The sequence below is a fragment of the Scyliorhinus torazame genome, chromosome 29, assembly GCF_047496885.1.
Source record: "Scyliorhinus torazame isolate Kashiwa2021f chromosome 29, sScyTor2.1, whole genome shotgun sequence".
Lineage (NCBI taxonomy): Eukaryota > Metazoa > Chordata > Chondrichthyes > Carcharhiniformes > Scyliorhinidae > Scyliorhinus > Scyliorhinus torazame.
Genome location: NC_092735.1, coordinates 22,798,517 through 22,825,757, shown reverse-complemented (window position 1 = coordinate 22,825,757; position 27,241 = coordinate 22,798,517). Strand labels below are relative to the sequence as shown.

Sequence of the window (27,241 nt, the reverse complement as noted above, 5' to 3'; positions counted from 1 at the left end):
ATGGATGTTGGTTGTTTGGATCAGCATTTCCCACATCTACATCATGTATAGCCATTTTAGTACTTCCCAATTTATCTCTACAAATGCCCATGTGATATCAATAACTCTTTCAGGTCAGTTTGTTTTTCCTCTGGAAGGTAACTCAACAATTTATCCCAATTATTAAGAACATCCTCATTTTCCAATTTAATTTGAGGTATGTCAAATTCACAGTCATCTGGATTTGGTTCACCACTTTGAGTTAGAATCATTAAAACCTTCTCCTTTTTCTCTCCTTCCCTTTCAAAGTACCTTTTAAGCATATTCACATGACACTCGGTGAGTTTTCCTTCTATCTGGTATTTTTACCACATAATTCACTTCACTTAATTTCCATTCAATCTGATAAGGTCCACAAAACCTTGTTTTTAAAGGTTCACCTACCACTGGTAACAACACTAAAACTTTATCTCCACTGGCAAAACTACGAACTTTGGATTTCTTGTCCGCTACCCGTTTCATCACATTTTATGCAACTTTGAAATGTTGTCTAGCCAATTCACCTGCTCTATTTAATCGTTCCCTAAAATTTGACACGTAATCCAATAATGTAATTTCCGATTTCTCACTCACCAATTTTTCCTTAATCAATTTAACCTCATCACCTCATCACCTTATTACCTCATCACCAAAAATTAGTTCAAAAGGACTAAATTTGGTTGACTCATTAGGTGCATCCCTAATTGCAAACAGTACGAATGGAATTCCTTTATCCCAATCCTCTGGATAATCGTGACAATAAGCCCTCAACATCGTCTTTAATGTCTGATGCCACCTTTCTAACGCTCCCTGCGATTCTGGATGGTACGCAGTTGCTTTAAATTGTCTTATTCCTAAGCTATCCATAACTTCTTTGAATAACCTTGAGGTAAAATTTGATCCTTGTAATATTACGTACTGGAATGGAGCCTGGAAACCCAGTAGACACATCCATTATCGTCAAAAGATATTGATTCCCACTTTTTGTTTTAGGAAGCGGTCCTACGCAATCAATTAGGACCCGTGTAAAAGATTCCTCAAATGCTGGAATGGGTATTAAGGGCACTGGTTTTATCACTAATTGAGGTTTCCCTATCACTTGACATGTGTGACTTGATTGACAAAATTTACCTATGTCTTTGTGTACTCCAGGCCAATAAAAATGTTTCTGGATTTTAGCTTGAGTTTTCCTTATTCCCAAATGACCTCCCATTGGTACCTTGTGTGCAACTCGCGACACCTCCTTTCTATACCCTACCGGCAATACTACTTGATGAACCTCTGCCCACTTTTCATCCGCCTGCATATGTAAAGGTCTCCATTTTCTCATCAAGACATTACTTTTACGTAATAACACTCTGGTATACACTCAGATTCCTCTTCCGTGTATGCTTTCTGATACATCCGTTTTATTTCTACATCTTTCTGTTGTAACTCTGCCAATTTTCCTGAACTAAAAATATCCGCCTCATCTTCCACCTCTTCTTGTTCTTTTTCAACCTTCTGATCAAAAATCGTTTCTGATAATTGCACTTCAACTTCATCTTCACTCTTTGATTTCTCCTCTTGTCTTAACCTGTGACTTTGCGACCTTGTTACTACACAATCCAGATAAATCCCAGGATATTCGTCCTTCAACACTTCAGTTGTCTGATTTTCCACTGGTTTATCAACCACCGTAGGCATCACTCCCACCTGCGATCCAGCTATATAATTAACCAAGATAAACTGTATTCCTACACAAGATAGTTTCTCTATTACTCCTACTACCACTTCACCACTCTTCACTGGACTTTCCAACCTTACCTTATATAATGGAATGCTACTCCTCTCACCCTGAATTCCACATATTACCACCTTTTCTGGCAACATTCTTCCCAAACTACATAACTCCTCATCTCTTACCATTAAAGATTGACTAGCTCCTGTATCTCTTAAAATTGTAACTTATTTACCTGCTCCTCCTGATACACATGAGTAAACTTTACCCACACAAGTAAATTCTTTAAAGAGATCTGGCACCTTCTTATCAATCACCTCTTGACCAGGTTGTACAATCTTTTGCACCTCCTTCACTTCACTTGGGCTTTCCTTTACCACTTTAACAAACCCTACTGTCTTATCCTGTTTTACCACATCAGCCTTCCCAGTGCATTTCTTCAACCACCAAAACTGTGACTTTACATGGCCTAGTTTATTACAGTGAAAACATTTGAAACTTTTCAGTTCTTTTCCACCCTCCTGGATTTATTTTTTAATCTGAGGTACACTCTCCTTATTATCTCCCATCAGATAACCTTTACCTTTACCACTTGAGTATTTCTCATGTTCCCAGTTTCTATCCCTCACCGGCTGAAACTGATGTCGGAAACCAAGCTTTGATTTATGAACCAATTCATAATCATCGGCCATTTCTGCTGCTAATCTCGCAGTTTTAACCCTCTGCTCTTCCACATGAGTTCTCACTACATCAGAAATTGAATTTTTAAACTCCTCCAAAAGTATAATTTCTCTGAGAGCTTCACATGTTTGGTCTACTTTCAAAGCCCTTACCCACCTATCAAAATTATTCTGTTTGAGCCTTTCAAACCCCATGTATGTTTGACCAAATTCTTTCCTTAAATTTCTAAACCTTTGGCTGTAGGCTTCAGGCACTAATTCATATGCACCTAAGATGGATTTTTTCACCTCCTCATACGTCTCAGATACGTCCTCCGGTAGTGATGCAAACTCTTCACTAGCCCTACCTACCAGCTTTGTTTGAATCAGTAATACCCACTTGCCCTGTGGCCATTTCATTTGTTTAGCTACCTTCTCAAATGAAATGAAAAAGGCTTCTACCTCCTTCTCGTCAAACCTTGGCAATGCTTGGACATATTTAAATAGATTCCCACCAAGCCTTCGACTATGAGGCTGTTTCTCACTATCCTCATCACTATCATCCAACTGTACGTTTCATTTTACGCCTGCCAATTTTAACTGACTGTCATGTTTCATGGCCATTTTCTGAAATTCAAACTCTCTCTTTATCTTTTTCCCTGATCTGTATCTCCCTTTCTCTTTCTTTTTGTTCTGCTAGGGCTATTCTTTCTGTTTTCCTTTCTTCTCTCTCTTTTTCCTCTCTCTCTCTTTCTCTTTCTTTTTCCTCTCTCTCTCTTTCTCTTTCTCTTTCTTTTTCCTCTCTCTCTCTTTCGTATTAAAGCTGCTTTAATTCTTTCTCATGTTCCATTTGTTTAATTTGCAACTGAATTTTTGCTATTTCCAATGAGTCAAACTGTATCTCAGGCACCTTTAAATGCTTAGCCACCACCATAATGACCTCACCTTTTCGAATTTTGTCAGGTAATGTTAACTGCAATGTTTTTGCCAAATCTAACAATCTACTTTTAGTCTGTCCGTAAGATACTGCGTGTGACTGTCTCCACCCCCAAAAACTTCTGAGCCTCTGAAAGAGCCATTGTCCACAACACACTCCCTACTTAAACTGAAATACCACACCTGAAAAGCACCCACAATATGCTCACCCCTCACTGTCTTTAAGTTCACTAAGCCAATCCAATAGATAGACTTTTATCCCCCTCGAGCCCCAAATGTGTTATGGGCCACGGTTTAGAGAACCCCAAAGTGTATCATGGATTTCACCTGACCCACAACTTTTAATAGATTGTGGTATGGGGAGCACACGGCCCACTCTACAGGTGTGGTACAGCAGAAATGGAAAAGTATTTTTCAAAGCAAAACAATGTTTATTCTATGAACTCAAGTTAACCTTTTTAAAACATACAGTGAACATCTTAGCAACCATTAATTCAAATACAACCCCCAAAGAATACAATACTAAGTAAACCTTTAAGCTTTTCTTTTTAACAATATTTCCAAGTCAGGGTGGTGAGTGACTTGGAGGGGAACCTCCAGGTGGTGGGGTTCCCAGGTATCTGCTGCTCTTGTCCTTCTAGGTGATAGAGGTCGTGGGTTTGGAAGGTGTTGCCTAAGAAACCTTGGCCAGTTGCTGCAGTGCATCTTATAGATGGTACACACGGCTGCCACTGTGCGTCAGTGGCAGAGGGTGTGAATGTTTGTGGATGGAATGCCAATGAAGCGGGGTTGCTTTGCCCTGGATGGTGGCGAGCTTCTTGAATGTTGTTGGAGCTGCACTCATCCAGGCAAGTGGAGAGTATTCCATCACACTCCTGACTTGCACCTTGTAGATGGTGGACAGGCTTTGGGGAGTCAGGAGGTGAGTTACTCGCTGGAGGATTCCTAGCCTCTGATCTGCTCTTGTAGCCACAGTATTTATATGGCTGGTCCATTTCAGTTCCTGGTCAATGGTAACCCCCTCTGATGGAGTATCACCCTTATGGCATTAACAGGCCAGGATTTCTTCAACTGGCTGAAGGGAAATGGGCCCATTATACCAAGATGCCTAGTTAGTACACCATCCAATATTGCAATTCATGATATTTAAGTTGGGCAGCATTCCACACACATCATGTCAGTTAGACATCCATGCAAAACTCCAGTCCTTACTGAACACTGTTATATGCCCTACATCTTCAGGTGCCTATGAAGGCATTGGCAACCATGGACTTCCATTGGACCGGTCCACGGTTAGGCTTGGCCAATTCACTCCAGTGTTTTGCAGTTGCCCTCTGCAGTGTAGGTGCCCACAAACCCCTACCACCTGCCACCAGTCGTGTTGGAATGAGTTACAGGCTGATAACCAACTTACTTTCCCGCATTATGAGTCTAATACCTGGGTCGTCAGGTTCTACAGTGAGACTTGGACCCAGAGCTGACCCGGAGGCAGGGCAGCCATATAAAATGAGTGACCAGGGGCGGGATTCTCCGACCCCCCGCCGGCTGGCGTGAATCCCACCCCCACCGATTGCCGAATTCTCCGGCACCGGTTATTCGGCGGCAGCGGGAGTCGCGTCGCGCCAGTCAGCAGGCCCCCACCCCCCCCCCCCCCCCCCCCCCCGGCGATTCTCCGGCCCGCGATGGGACAAAGTCCCACTGCTTGAATGCCTGTCCCGCTGGCGAGAATCAAACCACCTCTCTTACTAGGCAGCGCGGGCGAGCTCCTGGGGGGGGGGGGGGCGATCTGGCACCGGTGGTGCCCCCACGGTGGCCTGGCCCGCGATCGGGGCCCACCGATCCGCGAGCGGGACTGTGCCGTGGGGGCACTCTTTTCCCTCCGCCTCGGCCACAGCCTTCACCATGGCCGACGCGTAAGAGACACACACCCCCTGCCCATGCGCGGGGATGACGTCAGCAGCCGCTGACGCTCCCGCGCATGCACGGACTTCCGCCGGCCGGCGAAGTCCTTTCGGCCCCATCTGGCGTGGCGCCAAAGGCCTTCCACGCCAGCCGGTGGAGCGGAAACCACTCCGGCGCGCGCCTAGCCCTTCACGGTGAGAGCTTCACCCCTAAAGGTGCGGAGAAATTTTGGGGCGGCCCGACGCCGGAGCAGTTCCCACCACTCCATCCCGCCGGGACCCCCTGCCACGCCGGGTAGGGGAGAATCTCGGCCCAGGGTTGCCAATGTGAACCGTGTAAGGAAAGGGCCTTTCCACGGCATGATTGGAAGGTTTGAAAATTAAATTTGGTTCGGGAGTGTAGTGATTGCCAGAAGGGGGGGTCAGCTAGCCCAGATGGCCAGTGTGTGGTTCTGAATAAATCACCAGCGTGGGGTTCGGATCCTTGTTCTGGCTTGGGCTTGGGGCCTACCTCTCCTGTGCCCCGCAGTAAGATCGCAGTATAAGCCGCGGTTCAAAACCCTCAAAAAGTTATGGAGTCACAAGAGTTTTACAACGTAGAAAGAGGCCCTTCAGCCTATCATGTCTTCTCCGGCCATCAAACACCCATATTTAATCCTATTTTCAGGCACATGGTCCATCGTCTTGTATGCCAAAGCATTTCAAGTGCAGGTCTAAATGCTTAGGGCTAAATCGCTGGCTTTGAAAGCAGACCAAGGCAGGCCAGCAGCACGGTTCAATTCCCGTAACAGCCTCCCTGAACAGGTGCCGGAATGTGGCGACTAGTGGCTTTTCACAGTAACTTCATTGAAGCCTACTTGTGACAATAAGCGATCTTCTTCTTCTTCACAAATGTTGTGAGGATTTCCGTTTCTACCACTCTATAGGCAATGGACGGTGCTGCCTGATGAAGTGATTGCCAATGGGCAAAGAAGAGAAAAATGTAAATTTGGGAAGCAGCGGGAGTTGTCTGCTGACGCGTCATTAATATTTTCTTCCTCACAGATCTGTGCTAAAGGGCTTCTCTGCTGAGGGAAGGGAACTTTCCGACAGTGAAACCAAGGCATTGCTCGAGGCTGGTGATGAGGATCATGATGGTAAAATTGGGATAGAAGGTAGGTATTTAAGCTGTCGGCGGGCTATCTGAGACTTGCGGCCACGGCGGCTACTGTTTACCAGCGCGTGAAGATCTCGGATGCCCATCCACCCCCCGCCGTTCTCCTCCCCACGCTGACGAAGCCACTCACTCGGGTTCACATCCCCTGATTGGATGTCATTCCTGGAGGTGGTAACCCCTGACCTGTTCTTGCTAACCACACCCTCCCGCCATTGCCTGGCCAATGAAGAAGACAGACGCTCTGGTACCTGATTGGATTTTTCATGACTGTCAGTCAAACAGCTCCCGTGTCCCATTCTTTTCAAAAATAAACAAAGGGTGTTCAAAGGGTTTTTTTTTCAATTTACTGTGATCTCCTGGAGATTCATTTTTCATTCCTGAAGAGTTGGAAAAACATTTTTTTTAAAATTCATTGTCTGTGGGTGTCACTTGACAGGCCGTAAACATGTCACAGTCAACCTGGTGGACTTCGGGCAACCTTATTACTAGGCCTTTTAAGGCCTTGAGGTGGCAAGGTATTGGAAAGCCTGGGCCCTCAAAACCAACCATAGCAAGTACAGTTAGAAACCCTGGATAACTTTCCCCACACCACACCTAGAGGCAGTGAGGCAAGTTGAACGTGGGGAAGTGTTAGCAACACTCAAGAAGCTCAGTGACATCCAGGAAGATACAGCCCATTCACCACCTCAAACACTCATTTTCCCCACCACTGAGACATAGTGTGTAGCACCGAGAAACATAGGAACGGGAATCGGCCATTCAGTCCATCGAGCCAGCTCCGCCATGGCTGATTGGACACTCAATTACCCACTATCCCCATAACCTTTTTAATCAGCAATCTATCAATCTCTGATTCAAACAAACCCAATGCCTGAGCTCCCTCAGTCCTCGGAGATAGAGAATTCCAAAGATTCAGAACCCTGCGCGGGATTCTCCCTTACCCAGCGGGGCGGGGGGTTCGGGCGTAATGGAGTGGCGGGAACCACTCCGGCTCGGGCCGCCCAAAAGGTGTGGAATTCTCCGCACCTTTAGGGGCCAAGCCCTCACCTTGAGGGGCTAGGCCCGTGCCGGAGTGGTTTCCGCTCGGTCGGCTGACAGGAAAGGCCTATGGCACCGCGCCAGCCGGCGCCGAAAGGTGTTCGCCGGGCGACGCATGCACGGGAGCGTCAGCGGCTGCTCACGGCATCCCCGCACATAGTGAAGACCATGGCGAAGGCGGAAGAAAAAGAGTGCCCCCGCGGCACAGGCCCGCCCGCAGATCGGTGGGCCCCGATCGCGGGCCAGGCCACCGTGGGGGCATCCCCCGGGGCCAGATCGCCCCGCGCGCCTCCCCCCCCCCCCCCCCCCCCCCCCAGGACCTCGGAGCCTGCCCGCGCCTCCTTGCCCCGCCGTTCAAAAGGAGGTTTAATCCACGGCGGCGGGCGAGGGTTGACAGCGGCGGGACTTCGGCACATCGCGGGCCAGAGAATCGCCGGGGGTGGGCCCGCCGACCGGCACGATTCCCGCCGACCGGCGCGGCGCGATTCCCGCCCCCGCCGAATCTCTGGTGGCGGAGAATTCGGGACACGGCGGAGGCAGGATTCACGCCAGCCCCCGGCGATTCTCGAACCCAGTGGGGGGGTCGGAGAATCGCGCCCCCTGTGTGTAAAGAGATTTCTTCTCATCTCGTTCCCAAGTGGCTTGCCCCCCTATTATTTTGGAAATTGTACTCCCTGGTTCCAGTCTCCCCAACCCAGGGGAACATCTCACCTGCATCTATCTCTGTCTCTTCCTTTAATTATTTTGTAGCTATCAATAAGATCACTCTAGAAATGGCACGGTGGTTAGGGCGGCATAGTGGTTAGCACTGCTGCTTCATGGCTCCAGGGATCCGGATTTGATTCCTGCCTCGGTCACTGTCTCTGTGGAGTCTGCACATTCTCCCCCTGTCTGCGTGGGTTTCCTCCGGGTGCTCCGGTTTCCTCCCACTGCCCAAAGACGCGCCGGTTAGGCGGATTGGCCATGCTAAATTGCCCCTTCGTGTCTAAAGGTGAGCTGGACTTATGAGGATAGGGAGGGATGTGGGCTTTAGGCAGGGTGCTCTTTAGGCGGGTCGGTGCAGACTGGTTGGGCCGAATGGCCTTTTCTGCCCTGAGAATACAGGTTTGCCCAATCTCGCTTCAGAAGACAGTCCTGCCATCCCCTAAATAAGTAACATGCTGGATCATGTTAAGGGTGAACAAGATTGTTGTGGGTCTGGAGTCACATGTAGAACAGTCTGGACCAGGATTAGTAAATCAGATGAGAGGTGAGATCCCACATTTATTGAGTCAATTGAAGTTCCTACCCGATGGTGTCCCCCCCCCCCCCTCCAATACTTAATAATCGCTGAATTACTAGTCTAGTGGCATTACTAATACGTCACTGTTTCAGCAGGGCCGAGCCACACTAAAGGTGCTACACAAATGCACAAAGATGTTCGTGTTCTTCCACAAACAGAACTGACCAAAATGTTTAAAAGGGAGTCGACACTGTAGGAGGAAGGGTGTTCGGGATGTGGGAATTGGGAACGGAATAGGGGGAATGAGTAGATGACGAGTCGGCCTGGATGGCAAAATGTGGCACAGATTCAGTGGCAAAATGGCCAACTCCCATCGCTACCTTTACTGAGTCACTTCGGATTAATTTTGATAAAGTCGTGGTTCCTTATTCTTTTTCTCTTTTTTTCCCCCCTCTTCTTCCTTTTCAGAATTTGCGAAGCTGGTGGCTCAAGCGTAAAAGATCTGAACCAAATCAATCCTCCTTCACCCCAATCCCATCCCCATCTCATTTGAATTCACAAAGGCTCCCCCAGAGAATACATTGGTTAATTAATGTCCACACAGTTCCTTCTATTTATTTGTACATTTTATACTCGCGATTGTGCCGGAAGATGCTGTTAAACAAATAAATGTCAAAAGAATAATTTGGTCTCACAAGAATTGGCAACTGTGTGTTATTGTTTGGTCTCTGATCGCGCTGAACACGTCGGTCGGATGGAGATGAATCCACTCGCAGCTTTAATTGATTCACTGGAGGTCTGCAGGCCTTGCATAAGGGCAGCACGGTAGCACAATTGCATCACAGCTTCCAGGTTCGATTCCCGGCTTGGGTGACTGTCTGTGCGGAGGCTGCACCTTCTCCCCCGTGTCTGCGTGGGTTTCCTCCGAGTGCTCCGGTTTCCTCCCACGGTCCAAAGGTGTGCAGGTTGGGTGCATTGGCCACGCTAAATTGCCCTTAGTGTCCAAAATTGCCCTTAGTGTTCAAAAAAGGTTGGGTGGGGTTACTGGGTTACAGGGAGGGTGGGGGTGTGGGCTTGGGTAGGGTGCTCTTTCCAAGGGCCGGTGCAGACTCGATGGGCCAAATGGCCTCCTTCTGCACTGTGAATTCTATGAAATTACAAGGGTCACGCTCTTCCGGGAGGACCTCTCATGAGCCACCTTGACCTCTAACCCCTGGCCTTGCAGGTAAACCACCCAACCGCAGGTTTTCGGGGCCTTGTCAATCGTAGAGCAGCCTGGGTTGTTTGCCTGCCGCATTCCAGAGGTATGAGGTGAACCTCTTTGAAAACCCCACTCTTGGGGACAATAAACACCAGGGTTTATTGTCCATCGCTCGTGACACCAACCGCTGACCTTTTTGTACTGATTGTGCTCCAGTGAGGGAGGGGCACTCGGTGGCGATGATGGAATGATGATTATCTCAGAATAAAGGGTCAGCTTTTAGGGCTGAGGTGAGGAGAAATGTCTTCACTCAGGGGGTTGCAAGTGTTTAGAATTCTCTCCACCTTAAGGTCGAGGAGCCGTGATCGTGTTGAATGGCAGAGCAGCCGCAAAGGCCCAAATAAACGATCAGAGCTCCTATTGCAAATGGAGGGCAGGGTTCTCCGTTCCCCGACGCTGATTTCGCAATCGGCGATCGGGCGGAGAATTCCATTTGACGCCGAAATCGGGGGCGCCGCCTTTTTGACGCAGGTTTTGTATGCTCTGTCCGTCCCCCCCCCCCCGAAACAGCATCATCGCGGCGCACGCCGTTGAGACGGCCCCAGCGCGTCACCTGATTGCCCTCCCCGATACTCCGCCCCCGGCGTGTGGTCTCAGCGGCCGGGAACCCGCCATGGCGGCTACGGACTGTGTCCAGCGCCGCCACAGTCAGGCGGGAGCTGTGCTGCCGGCCGGGGGGGGGGACTTCCGCAAGGGCTGGTGGGGGGTGGCCAGGGAGTGGGGAGAGGTGCACTATCTGGCAGGTCAGATCCACGCACGGCCGGCGCCATGTTTTACGGCGCGACCGCTGCAGGGCGCCGCCCTGCGCATGCGCGACCACGGACCCGGCCATTCTCCGGCCGTTTATATCATGGAAGCCGGGGGTTTTACGCGGCGCAGTTGCTAGCCCCTCACCGGTCGCAGGATCAGTGAGGGGGCGGTGCTGAATTTATTCACGTAGAACTCCACAGACCCTCCGCATCTAGCCTCAGAAACGGAGAATCCATCCCTGTATTCTTTGTGTTCAAGGTGTGTGACGTCAAGGGGAACTTGGAGATGTAGACACTGCCAAAGCATTGCTTCTCCTGTTCCTCCTTTTGATAGAGGTCACAGAAAGGCTGTCAGAGTAACCTTGGTGACAGTGCATCCTGTAGATGGTGCAAAGTTCAAGCACTGTGGTAGAGGGGATGGAGATTGGGCCTAGTAGCAAGGGCACTGTTTAAGTGAATAGATCTTCTCTGCCTGCTAATGAGCTTCCCAAGCGGTTGATGCAGTCGCGCCCATCCAGGTGAGCGGTGGGTATACCTGTCGACTTTTCCTGAAATTCCCCCCCCCCCCCCCACCCCCACCCCCAATACCGCACAGCTGAAGATGGCTGCTTAGGCCAGGGCATGGCTCCACAAACATGCATAATAATAATAATCGCTTATTGTCTCAAATAGGCTTCAATGAAGTTACGGTGAAAAGCCCCTAGTCGCCACATTCCGGCACCTGTTCGGGGAGGCCGGTTCGGGAAATGCATGTCTCTGGGTTTGACTTTGACTGGCCCTGCTGGTCAAACAACCATCCATCGACCCACCATCCGAGTCCGTGGACAGCCACTCTTGAAGTTTGATTCGCAATTTTCCGGGTTCAAATCTTACTCCGGGATTTGTGCGCCAAAATCTGCACTCCAGCGCGGTGCTGAAGGAGTGCCGCACTGTTGGAGGTGCTGTCTCTCAAGCGAGGTATTAAACCGAGGGCCCCATCTGTGTAATCGGGTGAATGTAACAGATCGCAGGCAAGTATATCAAAGAAGAGGAGAGTTATCCCTGGCCAATATTGAGCAGCACGGTAGCATTGTGGATAGCACAATTGCTTCACAGCTCCAGGGTCCCAGGTTCGATTCCGGCTTGGGTCACTGTCTGTGCGGAGTCTGCACTTTCTCCCCGTGTGTGCGTGGGTTTCCTCCGGGTGCTCCGGTTTCCTCCCACAGTCCAAAGATGTGCGGGTTAGGTGGATTGGCCATGATAAATTGCCCTTAGTGTCCAAAGTTTCCCTTAGCGTTGGGTGCCCTTACTGGGTTATGGGGATAGGGTGGAGGTGTTGACCTTGGGTAGGGTGCTCTTTCCAAGAGCCAGTGCAGACTCGATGGGCCGAATGGCCTCCTTCTGCACTGTAAATTCTATGATAATCTATGATAATATTTACCCCCTCTAGCCTCTCTCCCCCCCCCCCCCCCAACACCCCCCAAAAAGATGATCTAGTCCGATTGTTTTTTTTTGTGGGATCGTACTGTGCACAAATTGGCTGCTGCGTCTCCTCCATTGCAATTGGCTAATAGTTGAATGGCTGTAAAGCACTTGAGTTCTCTGGAAGCTGCTAGCTAAATGCAAGACGTTTTGCCCCTTCCCTTTTACATCAGGCTCACAAAGAGCGACTGGATGTTTTTTCTCATGTCAAATCCTGGGGAGTTTATGCTGTTGGACTTTTCAGCAGCAGTTCGAGCCTAAACCTGTCCGGTTTGCCAACCTTCCAGGATTATCCCGGGGTCTCCAGGAATGAAAGGTTAAACTCCAGAACGCTGCTGCAAATAATCCAGGAGAACCTTCATCTGGGCAATCAGAAAATGGTGTGTGGGGTGGTTGGTGGGTGGGTGGGAGAGGGGGGGGGGAGGGGGGCGTGGATTTTCCCATTTATTTCGGACAACTTTGTTCAATGCTTCCTAAGATATTGGAGATTGCCGGCGGTTGAAAATCACCCGGTTGGTTTAAGAATTTGTTCGCACTCCAGGTGGCGTGTGGAGATGCAGTTCGGCCTGTGGGATAATCAACGGAAGCAATGCGGAGGCCAGTTGGGTGAAGGCAGGCCTTCACCTTGTGGAGAAGTCTCCAGGAATACACTCAGCCGGTGCTGGCAACGCTCATCCTGGACTGTCCCCGCCCACCTGACAGCAGGAAGATGCAAAGCCTTTGTCTGATCTCACCTGGAGCACCCTGAGTGGCTCCAGGAACCACGCCGCAAGAAGGATATAGTGATCGTTGGAGAGAGTACGACGTTGATTTAACACAATGATACCTGGGGTCTCAGGGTTATATTATGAAGAGAGGTTGCACAAACCACGACGTATTCCTTGGAATTTAGATCGTTCCGGTGATTGTTTCCAAGATATTAAGGGGAATAGATAGGGCAGATAGAGAGAAGCTATTTCCATTAGTTGGGGAGTCTAGGAACAGGTTGCATAGTCTGAGACTTAGAGGCTGGCCTCTCTGGAGTGAGATAAGGAAGTGCTTCCGCACAAAGGGTGTATTTTTACGATCCCGTCATGGCGGGGGGGGGGGGGGATGTGGTGAACCGCTCAAAAGTCCATTGACTTCGGGCGGGCCTTACTGGTGGGATTGGCCGTAAAATTTGGAACACTCTTCCACAAACAGCCACTGACGCAAGGTCAATTGTTAATTTTCAAATCTGAGATTGCTAAGATTATTGTTAACAAAAGATATTAAAGGATACGAGGAAAAGACGGACACATGGGCCTGGATTTTCAAGGAGTCGGAGACTATGGACCTTATCCAAAATGGCACCGAGATCCTATATCCTGAAGTCCCACCTCCATTTCTGATAATTGCCTGTACGGTAATGATGGTGTGACCTGACTCACACATGGGATAAACCCAAACCTAGCAGGGCCATTTGAACTCCGTGCTGATTCTACCACCCCATTTTCTTTGGAGTGAGGTCTATATCCCTTAGTGTGTGACTGACATTTTTTTGGCTTGATATAAGTGTTTGTAAAAGATGGATAAGGTCTGTGCAGCTGTCAAACTGTCAAGATATTTAAATCACCTGCCCTTTTAAATTTGGGAAAAACAGCCTGCTTATATCCGAGTTTTTAAAACAAAATGCAGCTTGCAGTTTCAATGGTTGTTTGTTGACAAAGCCCGAAGGGCTATCGTTGTGTCATTATCTTTGCTTGACTGCTTCCACAACTTACTGCTTGACTGGTTCCACAACCTGTCATTATCACAGTAGGGGGGGTTCTAAATTCACAGTTTGATGCACAGCGCCAAGAGGTTATTGAGGGATTAGCTGTCTTTTATCTGCGTTACGAAAAGAAATGTTTGTTTTTATAAATGATTAAGTACTTGAGGGGAATTACATTTATTGAATGGTTTTTATCAATGTGAGTTTCTATATAGTGAAATCTGTAATTGATCCTTAAGATTTTGTTTATTTCATCTCAGCATGGCTCCTAAGTTTACCCATGGTGGATACTGGGTCATAAGGGGATGAATGGCAGGTCATGGGTTGGCATAGAGGCTACAAGAGACTACCACGGGGGTGAGTGGAGGGGCTTGCATTGGTATGGCGGGTAAGAGGGACCATGGGGATAAGTGAAGGGGTATGGGTTGGCATGGAAGGGGCCATTAGAGGTGGGTTGGGGGCAGGAGTTGGCATTGATTGGGCATAGGGGTGTTGGTGAGGGTGTGAGGCATGAGGGCCTTTTAGCCAACACGCCATGGCGCTCAGGAGCTCTGTGGCCACGTCCAAACTGTTCCCAAGGACAGCGGGGCTCACTCCCCCTACCCCACTCTGCAAACCGGGGCAATCTTTCCTGAGGCGGATATGGCGAGCCAGAAAACATTTGCTCACCATCCGCAGAGCAAAATTCCAAGCCTTGGAGGTAGGCCGCATGACAGCCATGGCTTCACTGTGTGGCGGAACAGGCTTGAGGCAGTAAACCGCCTCTCTCCTGTTCCAATGTTCATAGATACCCGTCCCACTTTAATTAAAAAACTGAAGAGAGGTAATCCTGTTTACAAATATCTGTTTATTATTTTGAGTGAGTGAGTTCATAGTATCTAGCACACAACCGGGGATTGATGGGGGAGGGGAGCTGGAACCCTTGATCTACAAGGCAAAATTTGGAATTGGTAAAGCCTTAAGTCACTCCCTCATTGTTTGTGAAATTTCTCTCAGTCATCGGCCGTTCTTATAAAACGAGTAAACATACAATCATCATTTCGTGAACTGTCATCGTATATCACTGATGGGATTGTTTGAGTTCCCTTGAATCCAATTCCTTCGCATTGTCCTCTTGCGCTCTCCGGCCTTGAGCATTGATGGCTGAATTTTAACGTTGACCATAGATTCAACTTGGCCTTCCTTCACAGCAGATCCACCTGGAGGATAATGGGTATTTTTGACCTGGTCGCGCCCAAGGTCTCAATGTCAAGGTACATCTGTTGGGTAAAGGGGAGATGGAGATACTATGAAACGTAGTCGGGTTGAACCCCGTAACACAGCCGGACCCAGATCCAGGAGGACAAACCAGGGGAGGCCCTAGTCTTTCAGGGGGCACCTTGCGCCATGGTCCTGGCAGCTTTTATCTAAAGGATACAAAGCCCGGTGAAGGCCGGATTTTGAAGTCCGAAGACGTATTGCAGCAGAGCAGTACTTCCATCTGCTGCTCTAAGGCCCACCTAAAGTTGCCAACTTTGATTAAATGTATTCCTCGAGGTATCATCACATGACTCGCCCCCGCACTCCCAACCATTAGTCGGCCAACACATCCGTCCTCGTGAGGCATGGCCTTCCAACGCCAATCGTAAAGTAAAAATCCAATCACGCAATTGGATGATGCTTGACTGTCAACCAAACAGCCCGGCACCCTCCCAACCCTTTTCAATATTTTTATATCTGGCAAAGATAAATTTAAAAAATTTTTTTTTTAAGAGTACCCAATTCATTTTTTCCAATTAAAGGGTAATTTAGCGTGGCCAATCCACCTACCCTGCACATCTTTGGGTTGTGGGGGCGAAACCCACACAAACACGGGGAGAATGTGCAAACTCCACACGGACAGTGACCCAGAGCTGAGATCGAACCTGGGACCTCGGCGCCGTGAGGCTGCAGTGCTAACCACTGCGCCACCGTGCTGCCCGTGGCAAAGATACATTTTCATAGAAGATGACAAAAGGAAACAATCTTTCTTACTGTCCTGATGAATTTACAATCTGTCTTACTGTCCCGATGAATTTACAATCTGTCTTACTGTCCCGATGAATTTACAATCTGTCTTACTGTCCCGGTGAATTTACTCCGGGGCCGCGCACGCAGCGGTACGCTGGAGATTGATCTTCAATTCCTGGAGACTCCAGGCCAATCCTGGAGGGTTGGCAACTCTAGGCTCACCGCAACTCCTACCTGGCTCCCTGGGTTGGGGCTCGTTGCTTAGGCCACCCACAAGGGGGATCCCATCACCATGGAAGTGGAAAAGGTGAGAGAGAGCAGCAGCGGAGAGAGCACAGAAGGGCCTCAAAGAAGGGGGCCTGGGGGTGAGTCCTTAAGCGAAGACAGTGTAGTTGCCATTCTGGGTAGAGAGGAGGGAGAGGGGGGCACCAGCAAGCTCTCTCAGTCTGTCCAGTGGCACAGAGGCCTCACTGCCACTGGAGCTACCACTGGAGCAGTAGCAAAAAGTAAATAATTCAGCCCAGGCTCTAGTCAGGCAAGTCCCAGTGAGAGGGTGGGGGAGGAGATAGAGGGGGCTTTCAGTAGTGGCAACCCTTACTCCCCCAGAGCAGGCACTCCATGGAGTGCCACTTGGAACATAGGGTACCCAATCAGGAGGAACCTGTCCCCTCAGCCTGAGCCTGCGGGCACGCTGCCAGGACTTATATGGTGGTCGTCCCACATGGCACGGGCAGGCCACACCTACCCATCACCACCACCATTTGTAAAATGGGATGGTGGAGGTGGTAGGATGAGGTCTTTAACTGATCCTTAAGTGGCCTGTTAAGGATGCCAATTGGTCTAGGATTGGGAAGGCTGACATTAATTGGGGTGGTGGGATGGGGGTCAGGAAAGGAAACGGAATTCCACCTCATTCCTTTCCACCCAATTAAAGAGCCCCCTCCTCACCTCCCAGTACACAACTGGGACAGAGAGGAATTTAAATCTCCCCCTACCCCCCCACCCAACCCTTATTTTCAATTGAATTTCAAAGAAACTGCGGCACAGAACCGGGTCATTCGACTGAACTGGTCCATGCCCGACAGGCATTGAGGCTTCACGTGAGCCTCCTCACTCCCTGCCTCACCTCACTGTCAACAGTGAGGTGAAGCGTTGCTGAAAGGTGTCTCCCGGGTCCAACGCCATTGCTACTCACAGGGGTCAGTGAACACAAGGTAAAACGGTAACACTTGAGAATTGAAGCCAGAGCCACTTTGATCATCATGACGTTGAACTCGCTCCCAATGCAGCTCAATGCACCAAGGCCAAAGGGCAAGAAGCACTCAGGTTCCCGAGCATCTCTCTCTTGTCTGGTGAACCTGCACAAAAGAAATCAAGAACAGTTCATGGGAACTGTGCAGTCAGCCATTTTGGACCGAGATGAGGAGACACTTCTTCACTCAAGAGTGTTGCGAATTTGGGATTCTCGCGCCTGGGGGTTGTGGACGGGATGGGTATATTTGAGAGTAAGATCGGTAGTTTGCTGGGTACTAAGGGAATCAAATGGATTTGCAAATCTTAGAAACCCTACAGTGCAGAAGGAGGCCATTCAGCCCATCGGGCCTGCACCCACCCTCTGAAAGAGCACCCTACCTAGGCCCACTCCCCTGCCCTATCCCCATAACTCCACCTAACCTTTGGAAACTAAAGGTCAATTTAGCACCGCCAATCCCACCTAACCTGCACATCTTTGGACTGTGGGAGGAAACCGGAGTACTCGGAGGAAACCCACGCAGACATGGGGAGAAAGGGCAAACTCCACACAGACAGTCACCCGAGGCCGGAATCGAACCTGGGTCCCTGGCGCTGTGAGGCGGCAGTGCTGACCACTGTGCCACCGTGCGGCCGCATTCCCCCCCAAATCCCTAGATGATTCGTGGACGAAGCAAACAGCAGGGTCAACTGGTTGTAAACAAGATGGCTGCCAGGTGGAAGGTAATACTTCCTGGTTACCTGAGTGGATTGAATCTGCAAGGATGCTCCCAATATTCTCTGCTGTGATGCATCACCCAGACTGGCACCGTGACTTGAATTCCACTGGGGATTTTCACATCGCACACCTCCACCGATTTTCTACAAGTTCTCTGCAGCCAAACCAGAGGAGGGAATAACCGAAGTGTCTCCATGACGACCATGTCGAGGTACTCCATCCCCACAATGCTTTCATAAGTGAAACCCTTATAAAAATGGAGGGGGGGGGAAAAAAAATCATAGGCACACCTAAATGTTGAGAGGTTTCATTTATCAAGAACTTGTTGATTTAATAATGTAGTGAACATCCTATGAACAGTCGCTAAGATTGTGTGTCGCCTTGATGGCCAGCTCTGCCATTGAGAGATGGAAATCGCTCGTGCAAATTGGCGCGGCGCAGTTCCCTCTTTTGGGAACGCCATGGGGTTCTGGTGCTTCTACCTACTGGGAAAAGGAAAAACTCAAGCGTTAATCCAGGCTTCTGCAGAAGAAATTGAGACTCACTCCATGGTTTCGGGACACGTCGCGCAATGAGGCCCATGACCAAAGAAAGGCCTGGGCTAGATTTTTGGCCTACGTTGAATTGACTGATCTCAGATGGGTGGACAGCGAAACGCTATATCTGGATTTTAACCCTTTGAACGTTTGAAAGGGAAAAAGCAAATCCGGCCAGAGTTTCTGTTCCAGAGAAGGGAAAAAACAGTAAAACCCGGAAATTGACGGGTACCGGACTCAACTGGAATTCTCAGTTCAGACCAGTACCAGTCACTTCCCAGGTTTTACTGGGTTTTTTTTCCTTCTGGGCTGAAACAGGCATTTTTGAAAAGTCTCGGCCTGCTTCAACTTTCCAATAAAGCCTAATGCGAACCTCAGGAACAGCACCTCATCTTCCGATGAGGCACTTTACAGCTTTCTGGGCTCAATGTTGCGCTGAACAATTTCAGATCATGTACCCTCTCCTCCATTTTGTAGTCTTCTGCTCCCCCCCCCTCCCCTTCAGTCTGCATCTTGTTCTCATGTTTTGCTTTCAGACAGTGCTGGCGTTCATTCTGCTATTAACACCTACTCTGAATCAATGCTTTGTTCCTTTACTACTGCTATTGCCACTCTCCTTGTCTTTTGCCCACCTCTGTAATCTCACTCGGCCTCTAACCTAGCCTTGACCTTTCCCTTTTGCCCCTCCTGACCCTCCTTCCTTTTTCAGCAGCATACCTCTTCAGAGTCAAGTTAGACTCGAGACGTTGCCTTTGTTTCTCTCTCCCCGACCTGCTGACCTTTCCCTGCACTTTATGTTTTCATTTGTGGTCAACTGCCAAGTTTGGTTATACTGCCATTTGGGGAGATCCCCTTATGCTTCTTGCCTTAGAATCATAGAATTTCACCATCTGCCATAGTGGGTTTCAAACCCAGATCATTACCCTGGGTCTCCAGATTACTAGCCCAGTGACAATGCCACTCTGCCATTGCCCCCCCCCTAACATCTTGGTAATTCCCCCTTTCTAAGGCCTGACATCTGACATCTGGAGGACCCAGAGTCATCTGCAATACTGCAGCTGAGGTCTAACTGGTGATCTCTTCACTTTTATACTCAAAGCTTAATTTTTGAGAACAAATAACCTGTACAATCATGCAAATTTGCATCACAGGAGGAGGTCGCTTGAAACATTGGGCAGGTTTCTCCGTCCCGCCGTGCCAGATTTCTGATTCAGCGCACTGTCGGGATGCACCGTTTCGCCGGCTGGTCAATGGGGTATCCCATTGTGGCCCCCCCCCCCCCCCCCCCCCCCACCGGCTGCCAGCAATCCCGACAGCGGAGAATTCAGCCCGATGTTCCCCCCGCCGGAGCTGAATTGCACCCAGTTTTACGATACCGTTGTGGTGTGGCACGCCATGCACATTTATGGAATATGAGGTATTCCCGCTCTGCGGCCGCCGCCTTGAGCAGGTAGCCCGATAGCGAGGTCCCATGGTTGGCCAGCCCCGCCCTCACGCCTCAAATCGGCCCTGACCTCCCGCCCCCAACCACACAACAGCCCCCCCCCCCCACCCTTGGATTGCCTGGGTTCTCCCCCTACCCCCAAGTACCAGGCTGACCCGACCCCCCCCCACACAGAGACCCTTGTAATAGGGAGACCCCCCAACGGACCCTTGTATCGTTTCAGTGGCCTAAATGGTGAAACTCCAATGTTTGTAAACATTGACCACATCAAAGAGAGATAGGTGCAGTGAAATAACACAATTAAATGATTGGAATGCACTTAAATCTTCATACTATATGAAAGAGAGTTCTGATTGATCAGCAAGTGGACTCTGATTGGTAGAGACATTGCTATGGAGAATGCACCAGTTGATAGTGACTGACAATTAACCGCCGAGCAGGGCGAGAGCTGACTGGTGGCGAATTAACCTGAGGATCACCATACCTCAAGCAAGGGGCAAGGTTGAGAAGGCAGGGCCTTCATGAATAACCCCAGCCGGTACGGGAATTGAACCCACGTTGTTGACCTCGCTCTGCATCACAAAGCAGACATTCAGCCAACTGAGCTAATCCGGTCCTTTTTCTTGGTACCTCTTGTTTCACAGCCGTGCAGATCTCCTGCTGAAGCTTGTGTTGTACGCTGGGGTGTCTGGCCAACAAGTACATGGCAAATTCCAACGTGTAGGTTGTCGTCTTGTACCCGCTGATGAGAAAGCGTAAGACCTGGGCAACAATTTCACCTTCTGTCAACACTGCAAAGGAAAACAAAATGGATGGACAGAAGGCTCAAGGAGAGAAGGAAGGAACGTGTATTGCATTTATATAGCATCTTTCCCAACCCCAAGGTACCCCAAAGTGCTTTACAATCAATAACGGGCGGTCATGGAAGACATATTGGAAAGAAAAACCGCCAATTGACGCACAGCAATCTCCCACAAACAGCAATGTGATCATAGCCAGGTAATTCATTTTCTGGACACTGGTTTTGAAGGATGAATATTGGCCGAGGAAACCAGGTTAACATCTCACACCATTACCAGCACCTCCGACAGTGCAGCAGTCCCTCAATACTGCACTGGCAGTGTCAGCCTGAGTTCTGTGGGATTTGAACCCATGATGTTCTGATTCTGAAGAATCATAGAATGTCAGCATCTACCATAGTCTGAAATGTTGCGGATGTCAGAAAAACAGGAGAGGGAGAAAAGACATTTTTATGTAGCCGCAGTCGGGACTCCTCACTGAGACCATTCTGACAAGGCTGCTGGATGACGGGTCACTCTGGAGGCCTTGTAGCGCAGTGGGTAGCGTCCCTACCTCCCGCCCCCAACCACACAACAGCCCCCCCACCCTTGGATTGCCTGATGCTCCAGGGGGCATAGCCTCAAAATAAGGGGAAGTAGATTTAGGACTGAGCTTAGGAGGAACTTCTTCAACCAAAGGGTTGTGAATCTATGGAATTCCTTGCCCAGTGAAGCAGTAGAGGCTCCTTCATTAAATGTTTTTAAGATAAAGATAGATCGTTTTTTGAAGAATAAAGGGATTAAGGGTTATGGTGTTCGGGCCGGAAAGTGGAGCTGAGTCCACAAAAGATCAGCCATGAACTCATTGAATGGCGGAGCAGGCTTGAGGGTCCAGATGGCCTACTCCTGCTCCTAGTTCTTATGTTCTTATGTAAAGCAGAGGGCTTGGTTTTGCGTGCCAGCCGAGGACTCGATAGCCCAGGAAGGTGCGTTCATAACGCGGCCAAACAGGTTGATGGTCATCCTATTAAATCCTTCCAAACACGCCAATGGCTGGCTGTAAGAGCAGAAAAGACTCCTGGTCAACCAAGCTTGATGTGGAGATCCGCCCCTCAAGCTATAAGCCCCCTGGTGACAGACTAACGACCTGCTCCAGGAATAACTAGCTAAGGAAACAGATGCGAGTTTGACTAAGTACACTACAAGGTGCGGGAAGAGAATTGGAATCAGAGATCACCCAGGATGTCAGCATTCATAGAATTTACAGTGCAGAAGGAGGCCATTTGGCCCATCGAGTCTGCACTGGCTCTTGGAATGAGAACCCTACCCAAGCCCACACCTCCACCCTATCCCCATTACCCAGTAACCCCACCTATCCCCATTACCCAGTAACCCCACCCACCACTAAGGGCAATTTAGGACACTAAGGACAATTTATCACGGCCAATCCACCTAACCTGCACATCTTTGGACTGTGGGAGGAAACCGGAGCACCCGGAGGAAACCCACGCACACACGGGGATGTTGTGCAGACTCCGCACAGACAGTGACCCAAGCCGGAATCGAACCTGGGACCCTGGAGCTGTGAAGCAATTGTGCTATCCACAATGCTACCGTGCTGCCCCATTGATTAACAGCTAGACACAAGCTAACTGGCTATATACATGAGGGTGGTGACTGGACTAGTAATCCAGAGGACCAGACTAATGTTCTGGGGACACGGGTTCAAATCCCACCCCGGCAGCTGGTAGAATTTGAATTCAATTATTAAAATCTATAATTGAAAAGCTAGTCTCAATAATCAATACCTTGAATTGATTGTTGTAAAAACCCATCTGGATCACTCAAGAAGGAAATCTGCCATCTTCCTTACCTGGTCTGGCCTTCACGTGAGTCCAGACACACCAGCAATGTGGTTGACTCTTAACGGCCCTCTGAAATGGTCAAGAGAGCTGCTCAGTTGGAGGGAAGTTAGGGGATAAACATAGAAACTAGGAGTGCAAGTAGGCCATTCGGCCCTTTGATCCAGCACCAAAACGAGGGCTCGTCCGGGATTTTGAAGCAGGCTCGAAGGGCCGGTCTCAGGGCCGAGACGTCACAGCTAAAATCAGTGATGTGGAAGAGGCCAGAATTGGATGTGTGGCAGGGGTCTTCCGGGGGACATGGGGCTAGAGGAGGCTACGGAGATGGGCGGCGGGAGGGAGGCCTTGCCAGTGACGCCAACACCCCTGTACGAATAAAGAAAACTGGCGGCTGGCTACTTACCAGAGGCTTGCAGTGGTTTCTTTCTCTTGTTGGTCCTGATTTCCTCGTGGTCTAGCAGGTACTGAAGGAAGCTGGCACATTTCTAGAGGATGGTGGTTTTAAACAAAGGATAACCCAATTATTTTTTTGCAAGGGATAGAACATATGGGCTTGGAGATCTGTCACATGTGGAACTTCACCAGTAACTATTTTAAGTTGACGGTGACCTCCGCAAGTCCCTCTTACCATTTACCTCAGTTAGCAGGAGAGGTAGTGGCTTGGGGGTATTGTCACTGGACTAGTCATCCAGAGATGCAGGGTAATGCTCTGGGAACCTGCGTTCGAATCCCGCCACGACAGATGGTGACATTTGAATATTTAAAAATCTGATTATAAGTCGACCATCATCGATTAGTGTGAAGACCCAAATGGTTCACTAATGTCCTCCAGGGAAGGAAATCTGCCGCGCTTACCTGGTCTGGCCTACATCTGACACTTAAATGACCTCAGTTCATGACAATATTGAGTTCTTTACCCGTCAGTCCGGCCTCAATAAAACTGGAGATGGATTTGTGGGTATAGTATTATTTATTTTTAACCAACTTGCAAGGCTGACTCGCTCCATTGAGATTCAGAACACACAAGCGGTCTCCTGGAGCTCCAGAACCGAGTGAGATCTCTGCAAACCTCATTCAAATGGCATCAAGTTTCACATACAAGATTCTCATAGGTCATCCTATACACCTCCTGACCTGGCCATATATCCTGATTGGCTCACTTCACATTCCTTAACCCTGGGCCTCTAGTTACCCAGCATCCTTTTCCCCTCCTTGCCATGCTTTCTGAATCCCTTTATCCTTTGTTTGTGAATTCACTACTTGATGCGCAATCAATTACTCTCGAGACGAAGGTAATGAGTAACTGAGGCTTTAATGCACTAGAACTTTACCCCAGCAGCTTCGGTACAGAAAGTGAAGGCTGCTGGGATGGCACCAACTCTTATACCCCGCCTTCAGGGCTGAGCTACGTCATACAGCCAATGGTAGACTCCAGGGTCTTAACCAATGGCGTCGGCCTCTCAGGTACCGCAATACCTGGTACTACCACACTACTATCAGACTGGCTCACATCTACATTATTGTAACTAATATTTGAACTAACTATTTTATATCACATTCGTTTGTTCAATTCCTCATTCACGGATAATCAGGGATGGGCAATGAATGCTGGGCCCAGCATTGGACACACATGTCGCATGCAAGAGTTTAAAAAAAACATCAAAAACAATTCTGTGAAACAGGGTCGTGATTTTGATGGGAGTCTGAACATGTGCAGGCCCAGTTCCACCTTCAAGCCTTCAAGAAATGGAAGGATCAAATAAAACGTTGGCACCTGCGATGCTCGGACAGATGGGGTAAGGCTCGGTCAAAGAGGCAGGTTTGAAGTAAAGGAAGAAGGTGCAGTAGAGAGGTGGAGAGGTTTAGAGAAGCAGTGAACATAGAAGCGGGGAGCATGAGCAGGCCATTCGGTCCTTCCAGCCTGCTCTAAAATGAGGACTCGTCTGGGATTTTGGAGCAGGCAGCTCAGGGCCAGACTTGGATGAGTGCAGGGATCACAAGGGGACATGGGGCAGCACGGTAGCACAGTGGTTAGCACAGTTGCTTCACAGCTCCAGGGTCTCGGGTTCGATTCCCGGTGAGATACCCTCAATTACGACTCAGGAGAGAAGATTGATAATTCAAAGGCTTTAATTACCAGAGAACCAGCCGAGAAGTGTGCTCACTGCACGCTGCCCACTGAACGTAACCTTATATACAGTTCCCTGGGGGCGGAGCCGGAGGCGGAGTCCCCCAGGGTTCCAAACCCGTTCTTAAAGGGGCCTACGCATTAAAGGTACATGTGTATACAGATATCATTCATCACACCCAGCTTGGGTCACTGACTGCGCGGAGTCTGCACGTTCTCCCCGTGTCTGCGTGGGTTACCTCCGGGTGCTCCGGTTTCCCCCCACAGTCCAAAGATGTGCGGGTTAGGTGGATTGGCCATGCTAAATTGCCCTTAGTGTCCAAAAAATGTTAAGTGGGGGTTACTGGGTTACGTGGATAGGGTAGATATGTGGGCTTCAGTAGGGTGCTCTTTGTGAGGGATGGTGCAGACTCAATGGGCCGAATGGCCTCCTTCATCACTGTAAATTCTATGATGGGGCTGGAGGAGGCAGCAGAGACGGGCAGGGGGAGGGGGAGACCCTGGAGGAATTTGAAAACAGAGTCGCGAATTTTAAGGTTGTACATTCCCTGTCAGCTCGTCACAGTTTGAGTCAGTTATCCCCAGGAAAGTTGACAGGCTCGGCTTTGATCACTAACTCTGGCTGTGTATTGCACAATACAATCCCCATGCAAAAGTGTTCTTTGTTCCCTGCATATCTACGCTCGCTCGTTCTGGACACCTCGATCACTGGAAAATGTCTCTATCTACTCAGTCCCATGGATTGTTCAAAATGCCAGAACAGAAGGAAAATCAGTGGAGGTGTGAGATCAGATAGGATGTAGATTTTTTCCTACAGTTCCCGACGAATTCCCCATCTCAACCGAGCTGAAAGAAGAGGTATTAAACAGGATGGACAGTTTCCCAAGGGAGCAAAGTAAGTATAATTGATGGATGAAGTGATTTCCCATGATTCTGCTGAGTTCAATCGATCTGGGTTTGATTACGTGAGTCTGGTAACTGATCTCTGCTCAATATGTTTGATTGGATAAGCCTGGGCGTGGACTCGGAGCAAAGTAAGCAGACAACACAGAAGCTGCGGCGTAAGTATGAGTGCGGACATTTCATGACTGCAGGGATGTTTTCAAACACGTGTTAATAAATCTTTGACAAAGAGTCATCCAGATTCAAAACGTTCGTTCCCTTCTCTCTCCACAGATGTTGTCAGACCTGATGAGATTGTCCAGCTTTTTCTGTTTTGTTTCATAGAATCATAGAATCAAAGAGGTTACAGTGCAGAAGGAGGCCATTCGGCCCATCGAGTCTGCACCGGCTCTTGGAAAGAGCACCCTACCCAAGCCCACACCTCCACCCTATCCCCATATCCCCATAAACCCTTAACCCAGTAACCCCACCCAACAATGAGGGCAATTTTGGACACTAAGGGCAATTTAGCATGGCCAATCCACCTAACCTGCACATCTTTGGACTGTGGGAGGAAACCGGAGCACCCGGAGGAAACCCACACACACATGGGGAGAACGTGCAGACTCCGCACAGACAGTCACCCAAGCCGGGAATCGAACCTGGGACCCTGGAGCTGTGAAGCAATTGTGCTAACCACTGTGCTACCATGCTGCCCAGATTCCAGCATCCGCAGTAATTTGCTTTTGTCAATAAATCTGGTGTGCTCTTAGAAACTAGTGTCATCACTGCGTCACCCTGAGATGTATAGACTATAAAACTGACTCAACTTGAGCACTTAGATCATTCTCGTTGTGGGTAACAAGGCTGGCTTCCTTGCCTTCCCTGTTGGGAGCATTCAATGATTTTCCTTGGGGTGGAGGGGAAGTGGGGGGGTGAGGCAGAGAGAGAGAGCGAGAGAGAAAGAAATAATTACACATGGAAAATCCTTAAACCGCAACAACAAGAAAAAAATTAGAATCTTACTTGAGCCTCCATGTAATCTCTCCTCCTCTCCCGGGCATGATGGACCAATCCTGTGAAGTAACCGATGGCCTCTTTCCAAAATAAGTGGAACTTAATCTTTCGAATGAGAGGCATTAAGGCTGGGAACATCACTGGGAAGGGCAGCGGGAATTCAAAAGAGACGTTCTGTCACATCCTGAGTATCAGTGGGCTTTAAGATGGATTTCAATATACTTTGCATACTTAATGGAATGGGAACTCCCTTCCTAACAGCACTGCGGGTGTACCTACTACTGAGGAGGCAGTGGCGTTGTGGTATTGTCACTGGACTAGCAATCCAAAGACCCAGGGTGTTGCTCTGGGGACCTGGGTTCGAATCCCACCACGGCGGATGGTGGGATTTGAATTCAATAAAAATCTGGAATTAATAATCTAATGACGACCTTGAAACCATTGTCGATTGTCGCGAAAACCCATTTGGCTCACCAATACCCTTTCGGGAAGGAAATCTGCCGTCCTTACCCGGTCTGGCCTACATGTGACTCCAGACCCACAACAATGTGGTTGACTCTTAAATGCCCTCAGGGGTGGGCAATGAATGCTGGCCCAGCCGGCGAGGCCCACGTCTCATGAACGAATAAGAAAAAAATGGACTGCAGCGGTTCAAGATGGCGGCTCACCATCATGTTACAACGGGCAATTAGGGATGGGGCAATAAATACTGGTCGAGCCAGCGACGCCCACATCCCGTAAATAAATAATAGAAACATTACAACACTTGTACCAATGGCCAA

At 49.2% G+C, this 27,241-nt stretch overlaps 2 protein-coding genes across 4 annotated transcripts in view; one reads left to right on the top strand and one right to left on the bottom strand.

The window, feature by feature from the left end:
* The window catches only part of LOC140403929 (parvalbumin alpha-like), a 29,386-nt gene extending 20,036 nt beyond the window's left edge, over positions 1-9,350 (top strand). Inside the window, exons 4-5 of the mRNA XM_072492190.1 lie at positions 6,279-6,388; positions 9,119-9,350. Coding sequence (XP_072348291.1) covers positions 6,279-6,388; positions 9,119-9,147 — 139 coding nt within the window. The 3' untranslated portion in view covers positions 9,148-9,350. The remainder of the gene's footprint in view (positions 1-6,278; positions 6,389-9,118) is intronic.
* A 5,330-nt stretch (positions 9,351-14,680) lies between these two features.
* LOC140403739 (cytochrome P450 3A5-like) overlaps positions 14,681-27,241 on the bottom strand; it is a 36,452-nt gene continuing 23,891 nt past the window's right edge. For 2 of the 3 annotated variants that reach the window (XM_072491899.1, XM_072491901.1), the window contains 6 exons: positions 26,469-26,599; positions 22,836-22,917; positions 20,422-20,582; positions 17,835-18,058; positions 17,038-17,200; positions 14,681-15,112 (listed from right to left, as the gene is read on the bottom strand). In XM_072491899.1, coding sequence (XP_072348000.1) covers positions 15,038-15,112; positions 17,038-17,200; positions 17,835-18,058; positions 20,422-20,582; positions 22,836-22,917; positions 26,469-26,599 — 836 coding nt within the window. In that variant the 3' untranslated portion in view covers positions 14,681-15,037. The remainder of the gene's footprint in view (positions 15,113-17,037; positions 17,201-17,834; positions 18,059-20,421; positions 20,583-22,835; positions 22,918-26,468; positions 26,600-27,241) is intronic. The other variant, XM_072491900.1, reaches the window with a different exon arrangement.